Here is a 20,130-nt window from a genome sequence, read left to right as displayed (position 1 = left end):
TCATCAGTGGCCTGGGATTCGGCTGCGTAAGGCCTACAGTCCCCGTTGCTCCAGCCACTGGTGTAGTGCAGGCTCCTCCCAGAAACCTCTCCCCACAGCAGTGCTGACCATGAGTCAGTCAAGCGTCCTGGCGCAGGAGGAGATGTCAGAGTCCGGCTTGCAGGCTGCAGAGTCACTGTTGAAAGCTGGTCCTGAGGGTTGTCTTTGACTAGATCTTACCAGGCTGGAGCACAGGGGCTATTTCGGGATCATTTCCCTGTCCGGAGCACTTGAGTGAGGTAGGACTGTCTCTTCCGCACCTCCTGGCCCAACTGCTCTTTCAGCGAGTTCACCTGGGGAGCATGGGGCCATTACGACTACGGAGAGGCAAGGTAATACTTCCCCATGGGGTTGTACAGGGATCTGTCTTATGGGGTCTGGGCATCTCCCCAAGGGATTACTGAGGCAGAAAATAATACCCTCCCCGGACCTGCCCTGGGGGTCCGATTCCTGTGGCCCTGCCCTCTGGCACTGCATGGCAGGGGTGAGAGGCTCTGAGATCAGAATTGTGCCACCCAAGTGTACGGCTCCCCTTGGCAGTAGACACTTCACCAGCCATAGCACCCCACTCTGCCCCATCAGCCCTGGTCTTGCCCGACGTGGCCTCTGCATGAGCTCATTCAAATCTGGTGCCCATGTGGTGCCCGCACCAGCAGCCAGGGCATGGCCTTCCCGATGGCTTTTAAAGATGTTACTGTTGTGTGCCTAACCCCTCTACCTGATCCTCTAAGTCCTTGACACGCTGCTTGTGGGCTCTCTCCCGGGACTCCAGGGACCATTCAGCCTGAAGCTGGGTGCTGCGCAGCCTCTCTGTCTCCAGCTCCATCAGGCGCTGGGTATGTGCCCGCTCCATCTCTGTGATCTGGGCCTAGCACAGAAACATAGGTAGGGCATCAGCCAAATCCCGCTGGAATCATGTACTGGGCCATTGGGCAATGCAGGACAAGGGCCTGGATCCAGACACTCCTTGTCCTTTAGCCTTCCCTCGGGTCATTTCCACAGGGCAGTGCTGAGCTAGCACCGTCCGTTTCCAACAGCCACGTGGGGCTCCAGTACCCATGTGCGGGCTCACAAACAGCCATTTCCCCCTTTAGTGACTCTGCACCATTCACATGGTGCCTGACCCTTAGCTCCCCTGTGCTGGCTGCAGATAGGTCCCTGCCCTCTCTCAAAGGATCTCTTTCAGGGTGTGGGCAAGCATGTGGACACCTGCTCCCCAGGCTTCTTCACAACTGCTGCCTTGGGCCTGGACCCTCTTGAAGAAGTGAGTGTCTGGGCTGCAGTGCACCGTGTCCTGCCTCCTGGATCCCCTCGCTTCTCAGAGAGACTGTGTCCAAACAGCACCGTGTCCCGCCAGATCTGCTCTCTGGGGAACTCCACATGCGGGGGGGGGGGGGGGGGGCGCAGGCTGGGCGGGGGGTGGGGGTGAGGAGAACTGGCCTTTGCCAGCGCCTCCGCCTGCACCCAGGCCACAAGATGCCATGCACCCCATCTCCTAGCCAGGGGAGCCAGGACATGGATTAGAGCCCCCTGCAGAGCAGAGAGACTTTCCCTGCCCTAACAGGAACCAGAAGATCTCCTCACCCCACCAGGCCTGGAAACTGGGAGACCCCTTTCCTGGGCACCTGGTCTCCTCCTCCCCAGCCACGGAACTGGGGAGGAAGAAGTTTCCTGGGCAGAGCCTCCTCCCAGCAGGCACCTTCCGAGACCCCTGGCCACAGATGATGCCATGGGCTACGGCTTCCTTTGGCTGGGACTCTAGGCATCCTTTGGACTCTACTGAGCTCCTGTTTGCTCCTACTTACCCCCTGCCTGGCCCACCTCCCTCTGTCCAGGCCTCCTGTGCTCCTCTCCCTCCCTTTTCCTACTGCCATGAACCTTCATCTTATCTCCTCACCCCAGGGCAGAGTAATCCTCTAAGGCGCCCCCATTTCCTGTGACAAACCACCGTTACCAGTGGACTGACCTGCAGTGGCTGATTCTGTCTCAGGGTGTCCTCCACCTCCTGGTGCAGACTGCTCAGTGACAGGTCCAGCTGCTTCTTCTCTGCACTGAAACGCATGGCATTGTCTTCTTTCCTGAGTGTCTCCCATTCTGCCTGCAAGGACAAGTCGCATAGCAGGGACCTTCACTTTCCCTCTGGCACGCACATTGCTCAGCAGTTCCCAGTGGGCTGGGATTTTCAAGGTCTTGGGCTGATTTTCAAAAGAGCCCCACTGCACCCCTGAAAACCTGACCCTACCAGCTGGCACACATAGCTTGGCTTTGGCTGCCTGGAACTGGCACACTCATTGAAACCAGGGTACCTTCTGGAGTGTCTGCTTGCTGAGTTCATTATTACAGCAACAGCTAGAGACCCATCCCAATCTAAACAGACAACACAGAGAAAAGGTGCAGAGTGGAAACTGAGGCACAGAGAGGGAAAGTGACTTGTCCAAGGTCACTAGCAGATGCAGGGCTAGCATGCAGATCCCCTCCCTCCCAGTCCAGTACTCTTCCCACTGGACCATCCCAGTACCTATGAGAACAGCTGCATCAAGATGTGGAACTGAGGCAGAGGACTTTTCTATCTCCCAGGATTCTGTGCTGTGGGTGAGGGCAGTGTGGGGCAGGCCTCCTTCAACAGAGGGAAGAGTGACAGCAGAGGAATCTTGTGAGGGAAACAAGGGAGTCACCGGAGGCAATGCTGAGGGAGCAGTCCGAGGGGGAGGGTGGTCTCAGAAGTGAGGGGGCAGACATGTCAAAGGCCATGTGTAGATTGAGAAGGAAAAGAGCGTGGTGAAGCACTGGAATGGGTTACCTAGGGAGGTAGTGGAATCTCCATCCTTAGAGGTTTTTAAGTCCCAGCTTGACAAAGCCCTGGCTGGGATGATTTAGTTGGTGTTGGTCCTGCTTTGAGCAGGGGGTTGGACTAGATGACCTCCTGAGGTCTCTTCCAACCCTAATCTTCTATGATTCTATGACAGAGATGGAGAGGAGACCTTGAGACCTGGCTAAGAAGAAGACGGGGAAACCCTGGGGAGGGAAAAGCCAGTGGAGTGGAAAGGGCAGAGTGGGATCAGGACATCTGAGGTGTTTGGAGGAAAAGGCAGGTGGGATCAGGAGAGAGGCAGAGTGGGGGGAAGACCCCAGGAGGTAGGGAAGGACTCAGGATGATGTGTGGGGGGGAAAGCAGTGGGATGAGGTGGATCATGGGGAACGCTGAGGGTTTGCAGCTGAAATGGGGACACCATGCCGGTCACTATTCAGTGGAAGAAAGAGCTGTCAGGGACTGGCCTCACAGCCCAGAGCTCTGGACACAAATCAACTTCTTGGCAGTTTGTTGAGGTCTGAGGGGCCCTTGGGCAGGCGAGACCAGCCGTGAAGCAGAGCCACATTAGCCAGGACAGTGCAGCGAATGCTTCTCCTCCAGCAGCATTTTCAGTATCTGTGCACACAGTACACAAAGGCTGGCCAGGAAGAACCGCGCTGCAGCGCTGAGCTCCCGAAGGGCACAACCATCTTCAGGGCAGCATCTGGAGGCTGGTCATGGCATGATGGTACAAGAAGGGCTGTGTCTAGAACCCCCAGCTGGGAGAAGGTCCCCAAAGGCCCAGCGCTTGGGCGATGCTCTGCGTGGAGCCTGCTGGCTGGTCAGGGGCCTTTGTTACCAGCAATCCCTGCCCTGCATGAACAGATAAAAGCCTCCAAATAACCAAAGGAAGGCCTGTCCCTTTAAAAAACAATGAGCGTCTCCTGGAAGAAAATGTTGAAAGGAGAAGAGAAGAAAGCAAAATCCAAAATAAATAAACGGCCACATCCGGATTTCCCCTCCTGAGACGCTACTCAAGGGTTTTATGAGTTCGATATGAATTACCCTCCCTGGCCATTTACAGCTGATCTTCTGGAACTCATTAGCTATCCTCTCCCGCCCCCCAGCCCAGGGGAAGAGGTTGAGCACAGGGAATAAAGGGGCACCATGTAAAAGCTATTTCATGCTTGCTGAGACTCTCATACAGCCTGTAATGTTGCTTTTCCACAACAGAAAAATATCACATTTCCCTTCATCCTAGTTTCTGCAGCTAGAAAATCCATTAAGATGCCTGATGGACAATCCCTATTCAGTGCCAAGCTCAGCCAGCAAAGGCATACCTGGCTTTCCTGCCTCTCTGGCAGATCCAGAGCAGAACATTTCCTAGCCTCTCCTCTGGGAGCACGTGTTCTCAGGGATCCCAGTTCAGGCATTCCCTGCTAGCTAACACTAAGACATTAGACAACAAAACGTACTTTTATATAGAATTCTTTATAGAGAGCCCCACCAAGCCCTCTGCAGGGGGAACTGGATAGCTCAAAGGGTGAATAATGGCCTCTAGTGCCTTGTACTTCTAGAATGATGGTTTGAACTCAACCTGGATCAGCTGTGACCTAGAGAGAGGTGAGAGAGTCCAGCCTCAACAAGGTAACTTATCTGCATAATTCTCACCCTGGAACACAAAGCTTTACTAATGTTGCAAGTCAAGATGGCCCCAAATCCAGGTGTTCTCTACCCCAACAGCTGTCAGGTGACAAAAGGGCCACCCAGAGGATTCAGCGGGCCTGGGGCAAAGCAATTTCAGGGGCCCCTTCCATAAAAAAAAGTTGTAATGCTATAGAATACTATATTCTCGTGGGGGCCCCTGCAGGCCCTGGGGCAAATTGCCCCACTTGCCCCCACCCCCGGTCGGCCCTGAGTGACAATGGTCCCTTCTCCAAGGGTGCAACCCAGCTGCATTGAAGATGGCTGCTCTTGGAATGGCTTCCACAGCAAGAAATATTAGTGCTTGATTGGATTGTTTTTCCTTTCTTTGCTGATATTTCTTGGGATTTCGAATGCAAACCTCAGGGGGTTTGATCATTATAACAACTTCTTTAGCACCGAAAGGGCCCAACTAGGACATGCTGGGAACAGCTACAGCAGTGAAAAGGAGCAAGCAAAGACAATGAAGCTGACGTGCTGAAGTCATGCATGCTGCCCACTAACACATCTGCACATACCTTTTCCCCTTCTCCATCCAAAGGTTGCTTGGCTCCACCTCTGGAGTGAGAACCAGGAGTGACAATTCAACAGAATGCTATGCAAATGTTCAAAAGGAGCCCATTGTTGGATTGCAACATTAGGATATTCTTGCAGAGTTACTGGACTGTATTGATGATAGGGTTACCATTCGTCCGGATTCCCCCGGACAGGTCCGGATTTTTGAACTAAAAATAGCGTCCGGGGGGAATTTGTTAATGTCCGGACTTCCCTCCCTCCCCCCCATGCAGAGCACACGCGGCTAACAGGGCAGCCAGATGGTGCCACTTACATGGGGCTCCGACAGCGAGAGAGAGTCCCTCCGCCTCCCCTGCAGCATAGCTCACTCCCTCCCTCCCTCCCTCCCTGCATTCGCCTCCGGCAGTCTGGAGCTCCTCCCCCGCTGCTGCCCAGCGTGCCGGGAGAATGGCTCCGGCCGTTCCTGAGCAAGCTCCCAGAGAGACCTTAGGCGAACCGAAGGCCAACGACAAGGGAGCCAGGGGGTCGGAAAAGGGGCAGGGAGGTTTTGGAGGGGGCAGTCAATAGATGGGGGGGTCAGGAGTTTGGGGGGGGCTTTCTGGGGGGTGTGTGGATAAGGTTTTGGGCAGTCAGGGTACGGGTAGGGGGTAGGATCCTGGGGGGCAGTTAGGAAGGGGCAGTTAGGGGATAAGGAATAGGGAGGCTTAGGTAGGGGGTGGGGTTGTGGAGGGCAGTTAGGAGCAGGGGTCCCAGGAGGGGGCAGTCAGGGGACAAGGAGTGGGGGGGTTGGGAGTTCTGGGGGGGGCGTCAAGGGGGCCAGAGTGGGGAGAGGGATCAGAGCAGTCAATGGGTCAGGGAGCAGAGGGGTTTAGATGGGTCGGGAGTTCGGGGGGGCTGTCAGGGGGTGGGGAGTGGTTGGATGGGGCGTGGGAGTCCCAGGGGTCTGTCTGGGGGTGGGGGTGTGGATAAGGGTTGGGGCAGTCAGGGCACAGGTGGGGGGTAGGGTCCTAAGTGGCCAGTTAGGATTGGGGGGAGGGTCTCAGGAGGGGGCAGTCAGGGGACAAGGAGCGGGGGGGATGGTTGGGGGTTCTGAGGGGAGTGGGAAGTGGGTGGGGCAGAGGCAGGGCTAGGGCAGGGTGGGGGCGGGGCTAGGGCAGGGCTCCTCCCGTCCTCTTTTTTGCTTGCTGAAATATGGTAACCCTAATTGATGATTCCTTCTTCCCTAGAATTCTTACTGCTTGGAATTTGATCATTCATGACAAATGAAGTTTAATTTAAAATGTCTGAAATGATCTTTGAGGAGGATTTCCGTTCTCCCATATTTTCATTTCTTGTGTACTGTTTTGTATAATCACCCTGCAGCAGAGTGCAAATCTTCCCTGGAGATCAACAGGCAATCCCAGGGAAGCACTGCACTCTGATGCAGGCACTCACTGGCATTAAACAAGATAAGTAAAATGCACCAGCTCTCACCATCTTGCTTTTCTTCCTCGACAGCCTAATTTATGCTCCTTCTAGCACTCTCAGGGAGTATATTGTTGTGACTCACACAGCTCCTAGCTAATTCACTATAGAAGGGGCATAGCTCAGGGGGGCAGAAGGGTTTTGTGGTTAACACACTGACTTTAGCCTCAGGAACACTGGGTTTGAATCCTAGCTCTGCTATGCGAGAACTGGAGCAAGTCACCTAATCTGTTTTGGTGCCTCAGTTCTCATGGGGATAATGTACCTTCCTTTCTCCCACTCTTTGTGTATTTCAATTGTACATTCGTCAGTGCAGCAATTGTCCTTTACAATGGATGAGTACAGCACCCAGCATGATGGGATGCCAGTCTCCTTTGGGACAGAAGGGCACTACTGCAATAATGAGCCATGAACAGAGGACTAATAGTCTTTTAGCCAGCTTGGCGCTCGTATCATGGAGTGTTGTGTTTCTTTTTGACTTTCCTGCACCTTATTTCTGAGGTTGCATAAGGGGAACTGGAATGTAGTCATGACCAAGAGTGGAAGATACAGTATTCATCACATTCTCCTCTTCTCCCTCCCAGTGCTAATGCAGAACAACTTGATTAGTTCAGTATGGACCTCTGAAATAGCTCTCTATCCGACGGTATCACCAGAATTGTATTGGACACTCCCTGGAGCTGGGAAATGCCTTGTGACTTTCGGCTCAGAGCGGGATGTTTAAACGACTGTTCTGGAGCTTCGTTTTCACACTGTCCCTTAGAATCCCGATGATGTACCAATGCAATGCAATGTATGCCAACAGGAATTCAGCAGATTCAGCAGCTCACTCCCATCCCACAATCTACAACTGATTTTTCAAAAGGAAACCAAACTGGTGGCTCTATCCTCTGCAGCGCAGCACAGCACACCCAAAATCACAACTGCACACACACATGCCCATTTGTGAAGAAAACCAGGACAATGATCTGACTACCTTGTGTGAATTAAACTCCTTACTACAGTAAATGGAAAGCAGTGACATAGTTAGGGAAACAGCTGTTGGACACAGCCAGAAGTGACTTCTTTTGGGTCAAATTCTGGACCTGATGCAAAACCCAAGGAGCTGGACTGTATGTTGGGAAGGTCTGGCATGAAGGAATCCTTCCCCACATCATGGAGATGATCCATGGTAGTTATCTCTGGCCTCCCCTTCTTCAGGAGAAAGAACAGGAGTACTTGTGGCAAGTACTGTTCTTTTTGCGGATACAGACTAACACGGCTGCTACTCTGAAACCTTCTTCAGGAGGGAGAGCCTAGCAGATCTGCACCACTCTTTCCTTGGCCTCCCCCCCCATACATTGATAGCTCCCATGGAGCTGTTCTCAGGAGTCCTGGGCCCCCATCCAGGGCTCTCCACGTTGGCCCCACCCTACACAGTCACCTGATCTGTGAGATGGGAGGGGGGAGGAGAGCAGAGGGGGTGTGAATTGCTGACTCCTTCCACTTAATGCTCCTAGCAAAACCTTAATCTACACCCTGTAGGATATGCTTGTATCCAATCCATCAGGTACAGAGTTTATCTGCTAGAGCCAACTTGACCTTTCTCTTATTAGTGACTTCGTCTCTTAAGAGACCACCCCAACGTCTCCCTATATGTACTGGGCCAACTCGGCTCTAAGTCACACTAGCCTCAGTCAGAGGTAACACTATGGACTTCAGTGAAGTGACACCAGAGCTCCATGAGTGCGACTGGGAATGCTGAGTATAGACCTGTTCCATCTTTATTACCAGATTTCCACTATTAAGTAACCAAGCCCTTAAGCAGTTGCTTCAAACAGGTTCTTTATTGCCTGTTCTGTTCCTGTACAGCTCTATGGAGACCTCAATAGAGAAAATGTTAAAAGAAACAGTTCCCCTTTTCTCACCAAGTCCCAGGCTCTGGTACACCTTGTTGGCTAATATCAAGGTATTAATAAAGGGAAATTTTCCTCACCTATTCATCTTCTTTCTTTGAGATTGTCTAAAGCAGTGGTTCCTCCCAACCAAATGTTTGGACAGGTATAGCAGATCAGAGAGAATTTCCCCCCTCCTAATAAAGCCCCAGATCAGAAAAGATCTGAGGCCTGATTTTTACTCATGTTATCCATGCAGTTGCAAGCAAAACACATGCTCCCTTGTGCATATAGGTTGTGTGTGCACTTAGCACAACTGCATGCATCGGAGCGGTAGTAACGTCTATTTTGCACATGTAGTTACCAACTCTGCATACACTTTTGGGGTGACGAAACATGCAAATCAAGCACAATTGAATACGTTTTTATGATTCCAACTGTGCATTGAACATTGGCTCACATGCTTCCCTTACACAGTGTTAATGCTACAGCTTGTTGATTTGTAAGGTGCTCCAAACGAGGCACTGGCTGCCACATTAAACAAAGCTATGTATGTCCCCCGATGGAGAGGCTAACATCAGGGTAGTCACCCCTTTCAGGCTGTCACCAATATCTGAACAGGAGCACCCACTGCTTCCTGTGGCATCTGTGGGGTCAGTTGCATCATTCTACCAGGCAGCTCACAGCTTCTGTTAAGATCCAGTTTATTTGAACAGACCCTGGAATCACAGGGCCACAGGGGCAAGGGCAGCAATGCCAAGGAAACATTCACTTCCAGAGCAGGACAATCTGTTCTGCCAGAGAGAGCAGCTTTAAGCTCTGTCTTCATGGGGACACCCACAGGGGAACCCATGGAGCCAAGCTGGCTGTATTGTCCAAGCAGAATGGAGCAGGAAGCAAGGCTGCCCTGGGGGTTAGTTTAGCCAATGCCCAATTTGTGAGGCCCTCCTGGATTCCTTGAGGGTTCTTGATGCTGGAAAAGGGGAGACGGCTTCTCTGGAGGGACGTGGATGTTCAGCACCAGGATCTCTCAGTCCTGGGCTTCCCTACTTTGCCTTACCAACAAGAGCATGAACCTGCTGCTGGAAAATCACTGGTTGCTGAGTTAGATGGGGTGGAGTCAGACTCATGGCCAGGTTTTTGGTCTGCTGAAGGGTCTTTGCAACACTTGGGGAAACATTCTTAGGGGTCCTGGGGTGATGTAGGGGCTGCTGTAGCACCACTAACCCACCTCCTTGCATGAGGGGCATGGCTGGGGATGAAGGGCATGGCTCCTGCTGATCCCTGGACAGCACAGTGCCCCCTACTGGCTGCTGTTAGCCAGTGTAGTTCACAGAAGCCCAGGCTGGAATAGTTTTGAACGGCCTCTAATCCCTTTTGTTTGGAGCTGTCAATATATCAGCGGCATCCAGACTCCGCCCAGGAGCCCTTTGCAGCCACCCTCACCTTTCATACCTTGACTGTGCAGATCAAGGCAGAGTGTTGCATTCTGAGACCTGCGGTGCCGGATCCCCAGCTGATGTAAATGGGTGTAGCTCCACTGGGGTCAATGGGCCAGATTCCTAGCTAGCATAAATGGGTGTAGCTCTGCTGATGACAATGAGACAGATCCCCAACGGGTGTCAATCAGCATAGCTTCACTGAAGTCCGGGAAAATTGACACCCACTGAGGATCAGGCTGGATGTCTCTGTGGGCTGCCCTGGTGTGTCTGAGAGGAGAGTAGCTGCAGGACCCAGGCTGTGTTTGCTCTGCAGAGGCTCATCCCACGGGATGGGGGATTACCGCATCCGAGGTAGAAACAAAACTAGAACGCCTTAATGGGACTAAGTCGGGTGGACCGGACGATCTTCATCCGAGAATATTGAAGGAATTGGTGCGGGAAATAGCAGGCCCATTAGCAATTATATTTAATGAATCTGTAAACTCGGGGATGGTCCCCGTTAGACTGGAGAATAGCCAATGTGGTTCCTATTTTCAAGAAAGGGAAAAAAAGTGACCCGGGTAACTATAGGCCTGTTAGTTTAACATCAGTAGTGTGCAAGGTGCTGGAGAAGATTCTGAAAGAGAAACTAGTTGAGGACCTTGAGGTTAATGGCAAATGCGATAAATTACAGCATGGTTTTACGAAGGGCAGATTGTGCCAAACGAATCTGATCTCCTTCTTTGAGAAAGTAACGGACTTATTAGATAAGGGAAATGCGGTGGACCTAATATACCTGGATTTCAGTAAAGCGTTTGATACAGTACCCCATGAGGAATTATTGGTTAAAATGAAAAACATGGGGATCGATATGAAAATCCAGAGGTGGATAAGGAATTGGTTAATGGGGAGAATGCAGCGGGTCGTATTAAAGGGTGAATTGTCGGGTTGGAGGGAGGTTACTAGTGGAGTGCCTCAAGGTTCGGTTTTGGGACCCATTTTATTTAATCTATTTATAACTGACCTCGGGACCGATTGCAAGAGTGGGCTGATAAAGTTTGCGGATGATACGAAGGTGGGAGGAGTTGCAAACTCGGAGGAGGATAGGGATATTCTGCAGGGAGACTTGAATGAGCTTGTGAATTGGAGTATCAGAAATAGGATGAAATTTAATAGTGAAAAGTGTAAGGTGATGCACTTGGGGATGAATAATAACAATTTTAGTTACAAGATGGGGACGCATTGGTTAGAAGTAACGGAAGAGGAGAAGGACCTAGGGGTCCTTGTGGACCGCAGGATGACTATGAGTCGACAATGTGACGTGGCGGTGAAAAAAGCCAATGCGGTCTTGGGATGTATTAGGCGAGGTATATCTAGTAGGGATAGGGAGGTCCTGCTTCCGTTGTATAAGGCGCTGGTGAGACCTCATTTGGAGTACTGTGTGCAGTTCTGGTCTCCCATGTTTAAAAAAGATGAACTCAAACTGGAACGGGTGCAGAGAAGGGCGACTAAGATGATCAGAGGAATGGAAAACCTGTCGTATGAAAAGAGATTAGAGGAGCTTGGGTTGTTTAGTCTGACAAAGCGAAGGCTGAGGGGGGATATGATTGCTATCTTCAAATATATCAGAGGGGTTAATACAAGGGAGGGAGAGGAATTATTCCAGCTTAGTACTAATGTGGACACGAGAACGAATGGATATAAACTGGCCGTGGGGAAGTTCAGGCTTGAAATTAGACGAAGGTTTCTGACCGTCAGAGGGGTGAAATATTGGAACGGCCTTCCGAGGGAAACGGTGGGGGCGACGGACCTGTCTGGTTTTAAGATTAAGTTGGATAAGTTTATGGAGGGAATGGTTTAATGGTAAAACATAGTAGCCAAGGAAAACCAAGCAATGGTACGTGAATAGCATAATGGCCAACAAGGGTCAGGCTAGAGACTCTTGCCTATATGCTCAGGGTATTACTGATCGCCATATTTGGGGTCGGGAAGGAATTTTCCTCCAGGGTAGATTGGCTGAGCCTCTGGAGGTTTTTCGCCTTCCTCCGCAGCATGGGGCAGGGATCACTAGCAGGAGGGTCTCAGCCGATTGAAGTCACTAAAACACAGGATTGGGGACTTCAACGGCAGAGTCCAGGGAAGGGTCTTGCGGCCTGCAGCATGCAGGGGGTCAGACCAGATGATCATAATGGTCCCTTCTGACCTTAAAGTCTATGAGTCTATGAGTCTATGAGTCAATCACTTGACAATGGCAGGTTTCCCCACCCCATGCCCTGCCCGTCCTTCCTTCTCCTGTGAGGGAAGGTGTTTCCCTTTGCAAGGCATAGTGCCTTCCTTCTCCAAGGCTCCCAGTCAGAGTCCAGTGCTTCACACTCCCTGGCCCAGCTTCTCCTGGTGGAGCACTGCAAACAGCTGGCCTGCTGGAGGATCACCCCAGGGGGGGCATCCTCAGGTGGTGCAGAGTTGACAGAATGGCTATGCCAGCCCACCTCCCTGTGGCCAGCACTGGAGATGGTGCCAGGGCATCCTTGCACCCCAGTGATCCACAGCTATTGCCTAGGCCCCTTCAGACTATTCGCAGCTGGTGCAAGTTAGAGCAGCCCTCATGGGACTTATACTGGGGACCATCCCAATGCACAGCCAGCCTAGGGTCAGTGGGTGTGTAAAGGTGATGCAGTCCACTCGAGTTATGCCATGTGAATCTCATCCGCAGCTAAGGAACTGGGCTATTCGGATATGAATATCAATGGCATGTAGCCATTTCTGGGGTGGAGGAGACGGCCAATCAGCAGACAAGCATGCTGTGCAGCACTGGATGAAAGGGAAAATTTGGCCCTGGGGCAAATCCATCCTCTTATGGAAAGAGCCATGAGATGAAGTCTCACAGCACAACTGATGCTCACAGCACACAGGTAAGGACTGTGATTGCCTCCATCTTTCAGACAGGCAAATTGAGACACAACACAAGGAGCTGATGTCACTCCCCCACAGTCACCTAGCAAGTGGCAGAGGCAGGAACAGCACTAAGGAGATCCTGGCTCCCAATCCTGCACTCAGTGCAGACTATGCTAAGGGGGCAAACATATCCCATACTCCTCCATGCTCTCTGCAGTGGGTAGCTCAGTCTCCAAGGATATTCAGTTCATGATATTTTACTCTGGGTCAGTTCCCATGGGATTGCTTCTGCACCCAGCTCTACGTGCCGTGGTCAAGTTCAGAAACCATCAAACTGGTTGGAAATGAAACAATAAAAACTATGAAACCATCAAAAAAGAGAGTTCTGAATGAAAGAATGTGTGTGTGTGTTTGGGGCAGCAGGGGAAAGGAATAGCAGCTGATTAAAGAGACAAAAACTTTTAGACACCAATCTTTTTGGGTAGAGGGGTCAAAAGTCAATCTGAAACTACTTGTATTAAATTTAGAAGACGGCTTTAGCACATGGTTTGGATTTTGCTTCCCCCATCACTAGAGCTAATTAGGCCAATCCCAGAGTGCCCCTGCTGATACCTAACACATGCGTGACACAAATTATTCCTTCGAACTGGAATCAGCGCCTCAGAGCTGAACATTAGCTCCCTCTCTAAGTGGGAGAAGAAATCAGGTAGCCAAGAGGCACGCATATGTATGTGTGTGCATGCGTGTGTGCTTGTGCATTTGTGTTTGTGGGAGTTTTGGAGGAGAGTACATTTGAATGAAGAGTTTTGAACTCATTATCTGGACTACATTCAAAGAATGCGAGAGCAATAATCATGTACATAAATGCATGTGGTGGGAAGTGACTGGATGGGGGCCAAGAAAACAAAGGTTACTGGAACACACAGCCAGCGCTCTCTCTCTCCCACTCACAGGATTCTGCTTGGGCTTTTGTGTTCGCATGGTTATGTCTATTCCATGTTATGTGACTGTGGGAATGCACAGAGCCTGACTCTCCTCTCTCTCACAGAAGTCTGTCTCCACTGACTTCAATTGGCAGAGGTGGAAGGGAAAGCTCACATCTATACCACACTATGGCTCTGGTTCAGGAAAGTGCTTAAGCATGTGCTTGACTTTAGTGGAATTTGAGCACATGCTTAATGTTAAGCAGTGCTTTGCTGAATTGAGATGCTTTCCTGAGCGGGATCTATATGCATGAATATACATTGTCAGCGGCAAATGTGTGTGTATGTCTGTAATATCTCTATCTATCTGTCTATCTAGAGACATGACTGTGTGCACACACAGACATGACATGATCCAAGGCAAGTGTGTCTATGTACATGATCAGTGGGGTAAATTGACACAGCTCTCTTGACTAACAAAGCCAGGCTGATTTACACCAGCTGGGGATCTGCTCCCATGTCTGTATGTTGGTGAACATGTACGTCTGCACACGAATCAGAATGAAGAAGATAACCCTTTCCCCTTGCACTCCACCTTGTATTCTCACTTAGACTCTTTGCAGATCAGCAAGGTTGCATTTTGCCCTCCCTTTGCACTGGTGGACATGATGATGCAAAGGGCAGGAGAATGCAGAATCAAGCCTGCTCTCTGGATGTATATGCTGGTAAATGCACCACTGGCAGGTTCTCATCACTTGCTTTACCTATTATTTATACTCCAGTACTGCTCAGAGGTCCTGGCCAAGCTCAGGGCCCCGTGTGCTGTGTAGACACACGATGAGGAATATCCCCAGGGGACAGGAGCGAATGATGCAGATGATGGGGAGAGCCAGGGTTTGGGGCTGGAGGAAGCGACTTTGCAGATGGAGAGAGGGGCCCAGAAGTCCAGACTGGAGGGGAGGGAATCAATGAGTGAGTCAGAAAAAGGAAGGGGGTCTGGAGCAGGGGACTGAGAGCAGAAGAGAGGTCCTGGACATGGATGGAATGCAGCTCATAACAATGTCGGGCAAAGGGGTGGGTGCTGGGGGCACCAGAGCAATGAGGCAGTGGTCGAAGAGAGGGGCCATGGAAGGTGCGAGGTCAGAGACGGAACAATACTACAGGGTAAGCAAGGTGGAGCAAGTGGCCCTTTAGCTGAGCAAGGAGTTGAGGAGATGGGGGGCTAGCGAGTGGGAGGGGACACCAGAGTGGAAGTTGGAGTTACTGAGGACAAGGTCAGGGATGGAGAAGAGAGCCAGGACTTCAGGTCCGAGTGGAAGGTACTTTGGGAGGGTCTGGTGCATGGTAGCTGGCAGCGACAGATGGGGGACGAGAGAAGAACTGAACAGTATTGTACTATGGGGGAGGAGGAAGATGGGGAGCAGCAGCAGGGGGAGGGGAGGAGCTTTTGACCCACCTGCCTCCTACAGATCTTCACTGACTTTGCTGCTTGTATTTCTGTTCATAGATACCTGTGAATGGGCCAGATCCCCAGCTGAGGTCAATGAGCAGAGCTCCACTGACCTCTTTGAGGGTCTCAATGATTTTTCTGCTGAGGATCCAACCCTGGACATTGCTAGTATTACACAGGCCGTGAACTAGTGTCTGCAGATGGAATACACAGCTCCAGGCCTGAGATAGGTTATGCCTGTTTGCGTACTTGTGTGTCATTGCACGTGTCCAATTTAACATCCGTTGGTGTCTTCACAACTCTACAGTACCTTGCTGAGGGTCTTCTTCAGGGCAGAATTGTCCTGCTTCAGCTCAAAGGCCGATCGCTCCAGCTCCTTGTTCTCCCCTTCTAGGTGGGCTACAGCTCGCTGCAGTGTCATCAGTCTCTCCTGGAGAATGCTGTTCTCATCCTGCACGTTCTGCAGCAATGCTGCAGCCTCCTGCTCACTCTGCTGCTGACGACAGACTATCTATGACATACCCAACAGATGGACTGTAAGACTTTGGGGCCAGATCCCCAACTGGTGTAAATCAGTGTGGTTCCACTGCTGCACCAGGTTACACCACCAGACGGTCTGGCCCATGGCTGTCAATGGGGTGTGGGCGGGGGGGAGGGAAAGAGACTTTAAGAAATTCTTATCTCTAGTGAGAGTTCAAATCCAGGCACCAGCTGAGCAGAGCAGTTGCATTTCAGAGTTAATAACAGTGTGATGCTTGTACTTTTGTGCTCTACTCTTACAGGAAGCAACTACAAGAACCAGTCTCCTTAGAATAGTGACATGTAGGCCTATGATTTACAGCCAACATTTTCAATGTCATGTGCCTAAAGCTAGGCACCAAAATCCATAGGTAGGCACCTAAATAAATGGTATGATTGCTATGAGAGCTAGGCCCACGGAAAATGAGCTGGGTGCCTAGGTCTGAAAAATGCTGGCCTACTATTTTTTGGAGCAGATATTTTCTATCTGTAAAATTGCCCCCGGCACCTGCCAATACTGGAACCCAACATTCACCAGGACAGCCTCTTGGTAAAGATAGCATCTATGCTCCAAGCGGTGAATGTTTCATCACACATCGGGCCTGGTGAATATAGGCTTATGGGGACATTCAAAATGTAATTAAGGTTAAAATAGGGAGACCAGATGTCCCGATTTTATAGGGACAGTCCCAATTTTTGGGTCTTTTTCTTATATAGGCTCCTATTACCCCCCCATCCCCATCCCGATTTTTCACATTTGCTGTCTGGTCACCCTAGGTTAAAGATACAGGGCCAGTGCCCGGCTAGTGCAAAGCAGTGTGGCTTCATTGAGTTGTGCAGCATACACAATGGTATTTCACTGTTCCATGTAGCATAGCAATAGTCATTTTGCCATGCTACAAACTGCACAGATCATGCAGCGCGGGAGAATGAGATGCAGCCCAGCCTGTCGCCAGGCTCATTTTGTCAACAGGTGGTCGCTGCTGGGCAGCCCAAGCCTAGCAGAAGGCCGTAAACAGAAGTGGGTACAAGCAGGGCCGGCGCTTCCACTAGGTGACCCTAGGCGGTCGTCTAGGATGGCAGGATTTGGGGGGCAGCATTTTGCCGTCCTCGGCGGCAATTCAGTGGCGGGGGTCCTTCCGCTCTGTGTCTTTGGGGCGCTTCGGTGGCGGGTCCTTCACTCGCTCTGGGACCCACCGCCGAAACGCCCCGAAGACGCGGAGCGGAAGGACCCCCGCTGCCGAATACTTTGAGGAGGAGCGCTGCCGCCTAGTGCAGCAAAAACCCTGGTGCCGCTCCTGGGTACGAGATGGTGTATAGGTACAACACCTAGCACAATGGGGCCTTGTTCTCTGTCAGGACCCCCGAGGTCACTTGTCTTCAGGGGCTGAAGCTCTTTCTGCTGTTTTTCTGCGGAGTCCTGGGTAGCAGTGGAAAAAACAATCCCTCGTTGCACAACTGCAGTTTGGGAGGTGACACATTTTCACACACTATTAGGCTGCGGAGGCCAACCCTGCTTTGGGACTGGTGCTGTGCAGATTGAGGCTGGTGTAAAGAGATGCAGCCACAGGAGGAAAAAACGGATACTCACCTCTCGTAACTGTTGTTCTTCAAGATGTGTTGCTCATATCCATTCCAATTAGGTGTGTGCGTGCCGCATGCACAGTCGTCGGAAAGTTTTCCCCCTAGCAGCACCTGTTGGGTCAGCTGTGGAACCCTCTGGAGTGGCACCTTCATGGAGCTCAATATATGATGACCCCACTGACCCGGCGCCTCCTCAGTTCCTTCTTGCTGGCTGCTCCAACAGAGGGGAAGGCCGGCGGGTTTGGAATGGACATGAACAACACATCTTGAAGAACAACAGTTACGAGAGGTGAGTAACCGTTTTTTCTTCTTCGAGTGATTGCTCATATCGATTCCAATTAGGTGACTCCCAAGCCTTACCCAGGCGGTGGGGCTGGAGTTAAGGAAATGCTGATTGTAGCACCACTCTACCGAAAGCTGCGTCGTCTCTGGTGAAGGTATGCACCAAGGACCAAGTCGCTGCCCTGCAGATTTCTTGGATGGGGACCTGGGCCAGGAATGCAGCTGACGAGGCCTGGGCCCTAGTCGAGTATGCCGTGAGAACAAGGATCGGCACTCTGGCCAGTTCATAGCATGTGCGCATGCAGGACCTGATCCAGGAGGCTATTCTTTGAGATGAGACTGGGAGCCCTTTCATCCAGTCTGCCACCGCTATGAATAGCTGGTTCACTTTTCTGAATAGCTTAGTGTGCTTGATGTAGAAAGCTAATGCTCTTCGAACATTGAGGGGGTGTAGCTGCTGCTCCTGGGTACTGGTATAAGGCTTCGGGTAAAAGACAGGCAGGAAAATGTGCTGGCTGGTGTGGAAGTGCGACACCAGCTTGGGGAGAAAGGCCGGGTGTGGCCTGAGTTGCACTTCATCCTTGTGGAAAACTGTGTAAGGCGGTTCAGAGGTGAGGGCCACTAGCTCAGACACCCTCCTCGCAGATGTAATGGCGACCAGGAAAGCTACCTTCCAAGACAGATACAGGAAGAAGCACGCCACCAGTGGTTCGAATGGGGGCCTCATGAGCCTGGAAAGGACGAGGTTAAGGTCCCATGCAGGGACAGACTGCCTGATCTGGGGATGTAGGTGGTCCAAACCTTTGAGGAAGCGACCAACCATAGGGTTGGCGAAGATGGATCGACCAGATGCTCCTGGGTGGTAGGCTGAGATAGCAGCGAGGTGTACCCTTATGGAGGACGCCTACAGGCCTTGCTGTTTCAGGTGTAGGAGGTACTCTAAGATGAGGGGTACTGGCGCCTGGAGGGGGGGCAGGTGCGACCCTGGTCACACCAACACAAGAATCTTTTCCAGTTTGTCAGATACATGGCTCTCGTGGAGTGCTTCCTGCTGCTGAGGAGGACTTCCCTTACTTGTTCTGAGCACAGAAGTTCCATGGGGTTCAGCCATGAAGCTTCCAAGCCGTGAGGTGGAGGGACCGTAGGTCAGAGTGACAGAGGCAACCGTATTCCTGAGTGAGTAAGTCGGGGAGGAGAGGTAACGTGACCAGTGCATCCACCGACAGCTCCAGTAGCGTGGTGTACCAGTGCTGGCGAGGCCACGCTGGAGCTATCAGAATTACCTTTGCCCCCTCCCTGCAGACCTTGAGCAGGACCTTGTGCACAAGAGGGAATGGGGGAAAGGCATAGAGCAGGCGACCTCTCCAGGGTAGCAGAAATGCATCCATGAGGGAGCCTGGGCTGCGACCCTGGAAGGAACAGAACGTTGGGCACTTCCTGTTGTGTTGAGAGGCAAACAGGTCGACCTGGGAATCCCTCATCTTTGGAAGACAAGGTGTATGACATCCGGCCGGACGGACCACTTGTGAGTGCAGAAGGACCTGCTGAGGCCGTCCGCCAGTGTGTTCTGAACTCCTAGTAGAAAGGATGCTTCCAGGTGAATGGAGTGGGCTATGCAGAACTCCCACAGCTGAAGGGCCTCCTGGCATAGGGGAGAGGAACGGGCTTCCCCTTGCTTGTTGATGTAAAACATGGTGGTGGTGTTGTCCGTTAGAACTGCTACGCACTGGCCTTACAGTCGGGGCTGGAAGGCCTGGCAAGCGAGGTGCACCGCCCTCAGTTCCTTGACATTGATATGTAGGGAGAGCTCATCCTATGACCACAGGCCCTGTGTCTGGAGATCCCCCAGATGCGCCCCCTGCCCTATCCCAGAGCTGACGCATCTGTAACCAGGGACAAGGAAAGTTGAGGGTTGTGGAAGGGGACTCCTTCGCACACCGCTTGGGGGTCAAGCCACCAGCGAAGGGATGTGAGGACTTGCCCTGGCACCCTGACCACTGAATTCAAGCTGTTGCTCCCCGAGCGGCAGACTGAGGCGAGCCATGCCTGCAACGGTCTGAGCCGCAGCCTGGTGTGCCGGGTCATATAAAGTGGAAGAAGCCATGTGACCGAGGAGACTCAGGCACCCCCTTGCTGTTGAGGTTGGGAATTGCTAGAGGCTTTTAATTATGTCCGTGATGGCTCAGAATCGGGACTCCGGTAGAAGGGTCCACTCCTGAACACTGCCCCAATTAATTCTATTCTCTGGGTTGGTTCCAGGGTCAACTTCCCCAAGTTGAGGAGGAGACCCAGTCACTCGAACATGCACCTGACCAAATGGATTTGGGACTGCACCTGTGCCCTGGTGTGGCCCCTGAGCAGCCAGTCATCGAGGTAGGGGTACACCTGCACCTGCGGGCGATGGAGGAAAGCAGCCACAACCGACATGCACTTGGTGAACACTCGTGGGGTTGTTGAGAGGCTGAATGGTAGGGCAGCAAATTGATAATGTTCATGTTTGATCACGAAGCGCAGGAAGTGCCTGTGTGCTGGATGGATTGCTGTGTGGAAGTACGCGTCCTTCATCTTGAGGGCGGCAAACCAATCTCCTGGATCCAGGGAGGAGATAATAGTGCCCAGGGAGACCATGCGGAACTTCAACTTTACCATGAATTTGTTGAGCCCACGC

General features: G+C 51.8%; 1 protein-coding gene across 1 annotated transcript in view; it reads right to left on the bottom strand.

The window, feature by feature from the left end:
- Window positions 1–383: 383 nt before the first annotated feature.
- Window positions 384–20,130, bottom strand: part of CROCC2 (ciliary rootlet coiled-coil, rootletin family member 2) — a 177,731-nt gene continuing 157,984 nt past the window's right edge. The window contains exons 33-35 of the mRNA XM_034781674.1: window positions 15,388–15,588; window positions 2,006–2,137; window positions 384–907 (exon numbers count right to left, since the gene is read on the bottom strand). Of these exons, the coding sequence (XP_034637565.1) occupies window positions 731–907; window positions 2,006–2,137; window positions 15,388–15,588 (510 nt within the window). The 3' untranslated portion in view covers window positions 384–730. The remainder of the gene's footprint in view (window positions 908–2,005; window positions 2,138–15,387; window positions 15,589–20,130) is intronic.

This window comes from Trachemys scripta, chromosome 9, assembly GCF_013100865.1.
Source record: "Trachemys scripta elegans isolate TJP31775 chromosome 9, CAS_Tse_1.0, whole genome shotgun sequence".
NCBI classification, from domain to species: Eukaryota; Metazoa; Chordata; order Testudines; family Emydidae; genus Trachemys; species Trachemys scripta.
This window is presented reverse-complemented; position numbering and strand designations above follow the sequence as displayed.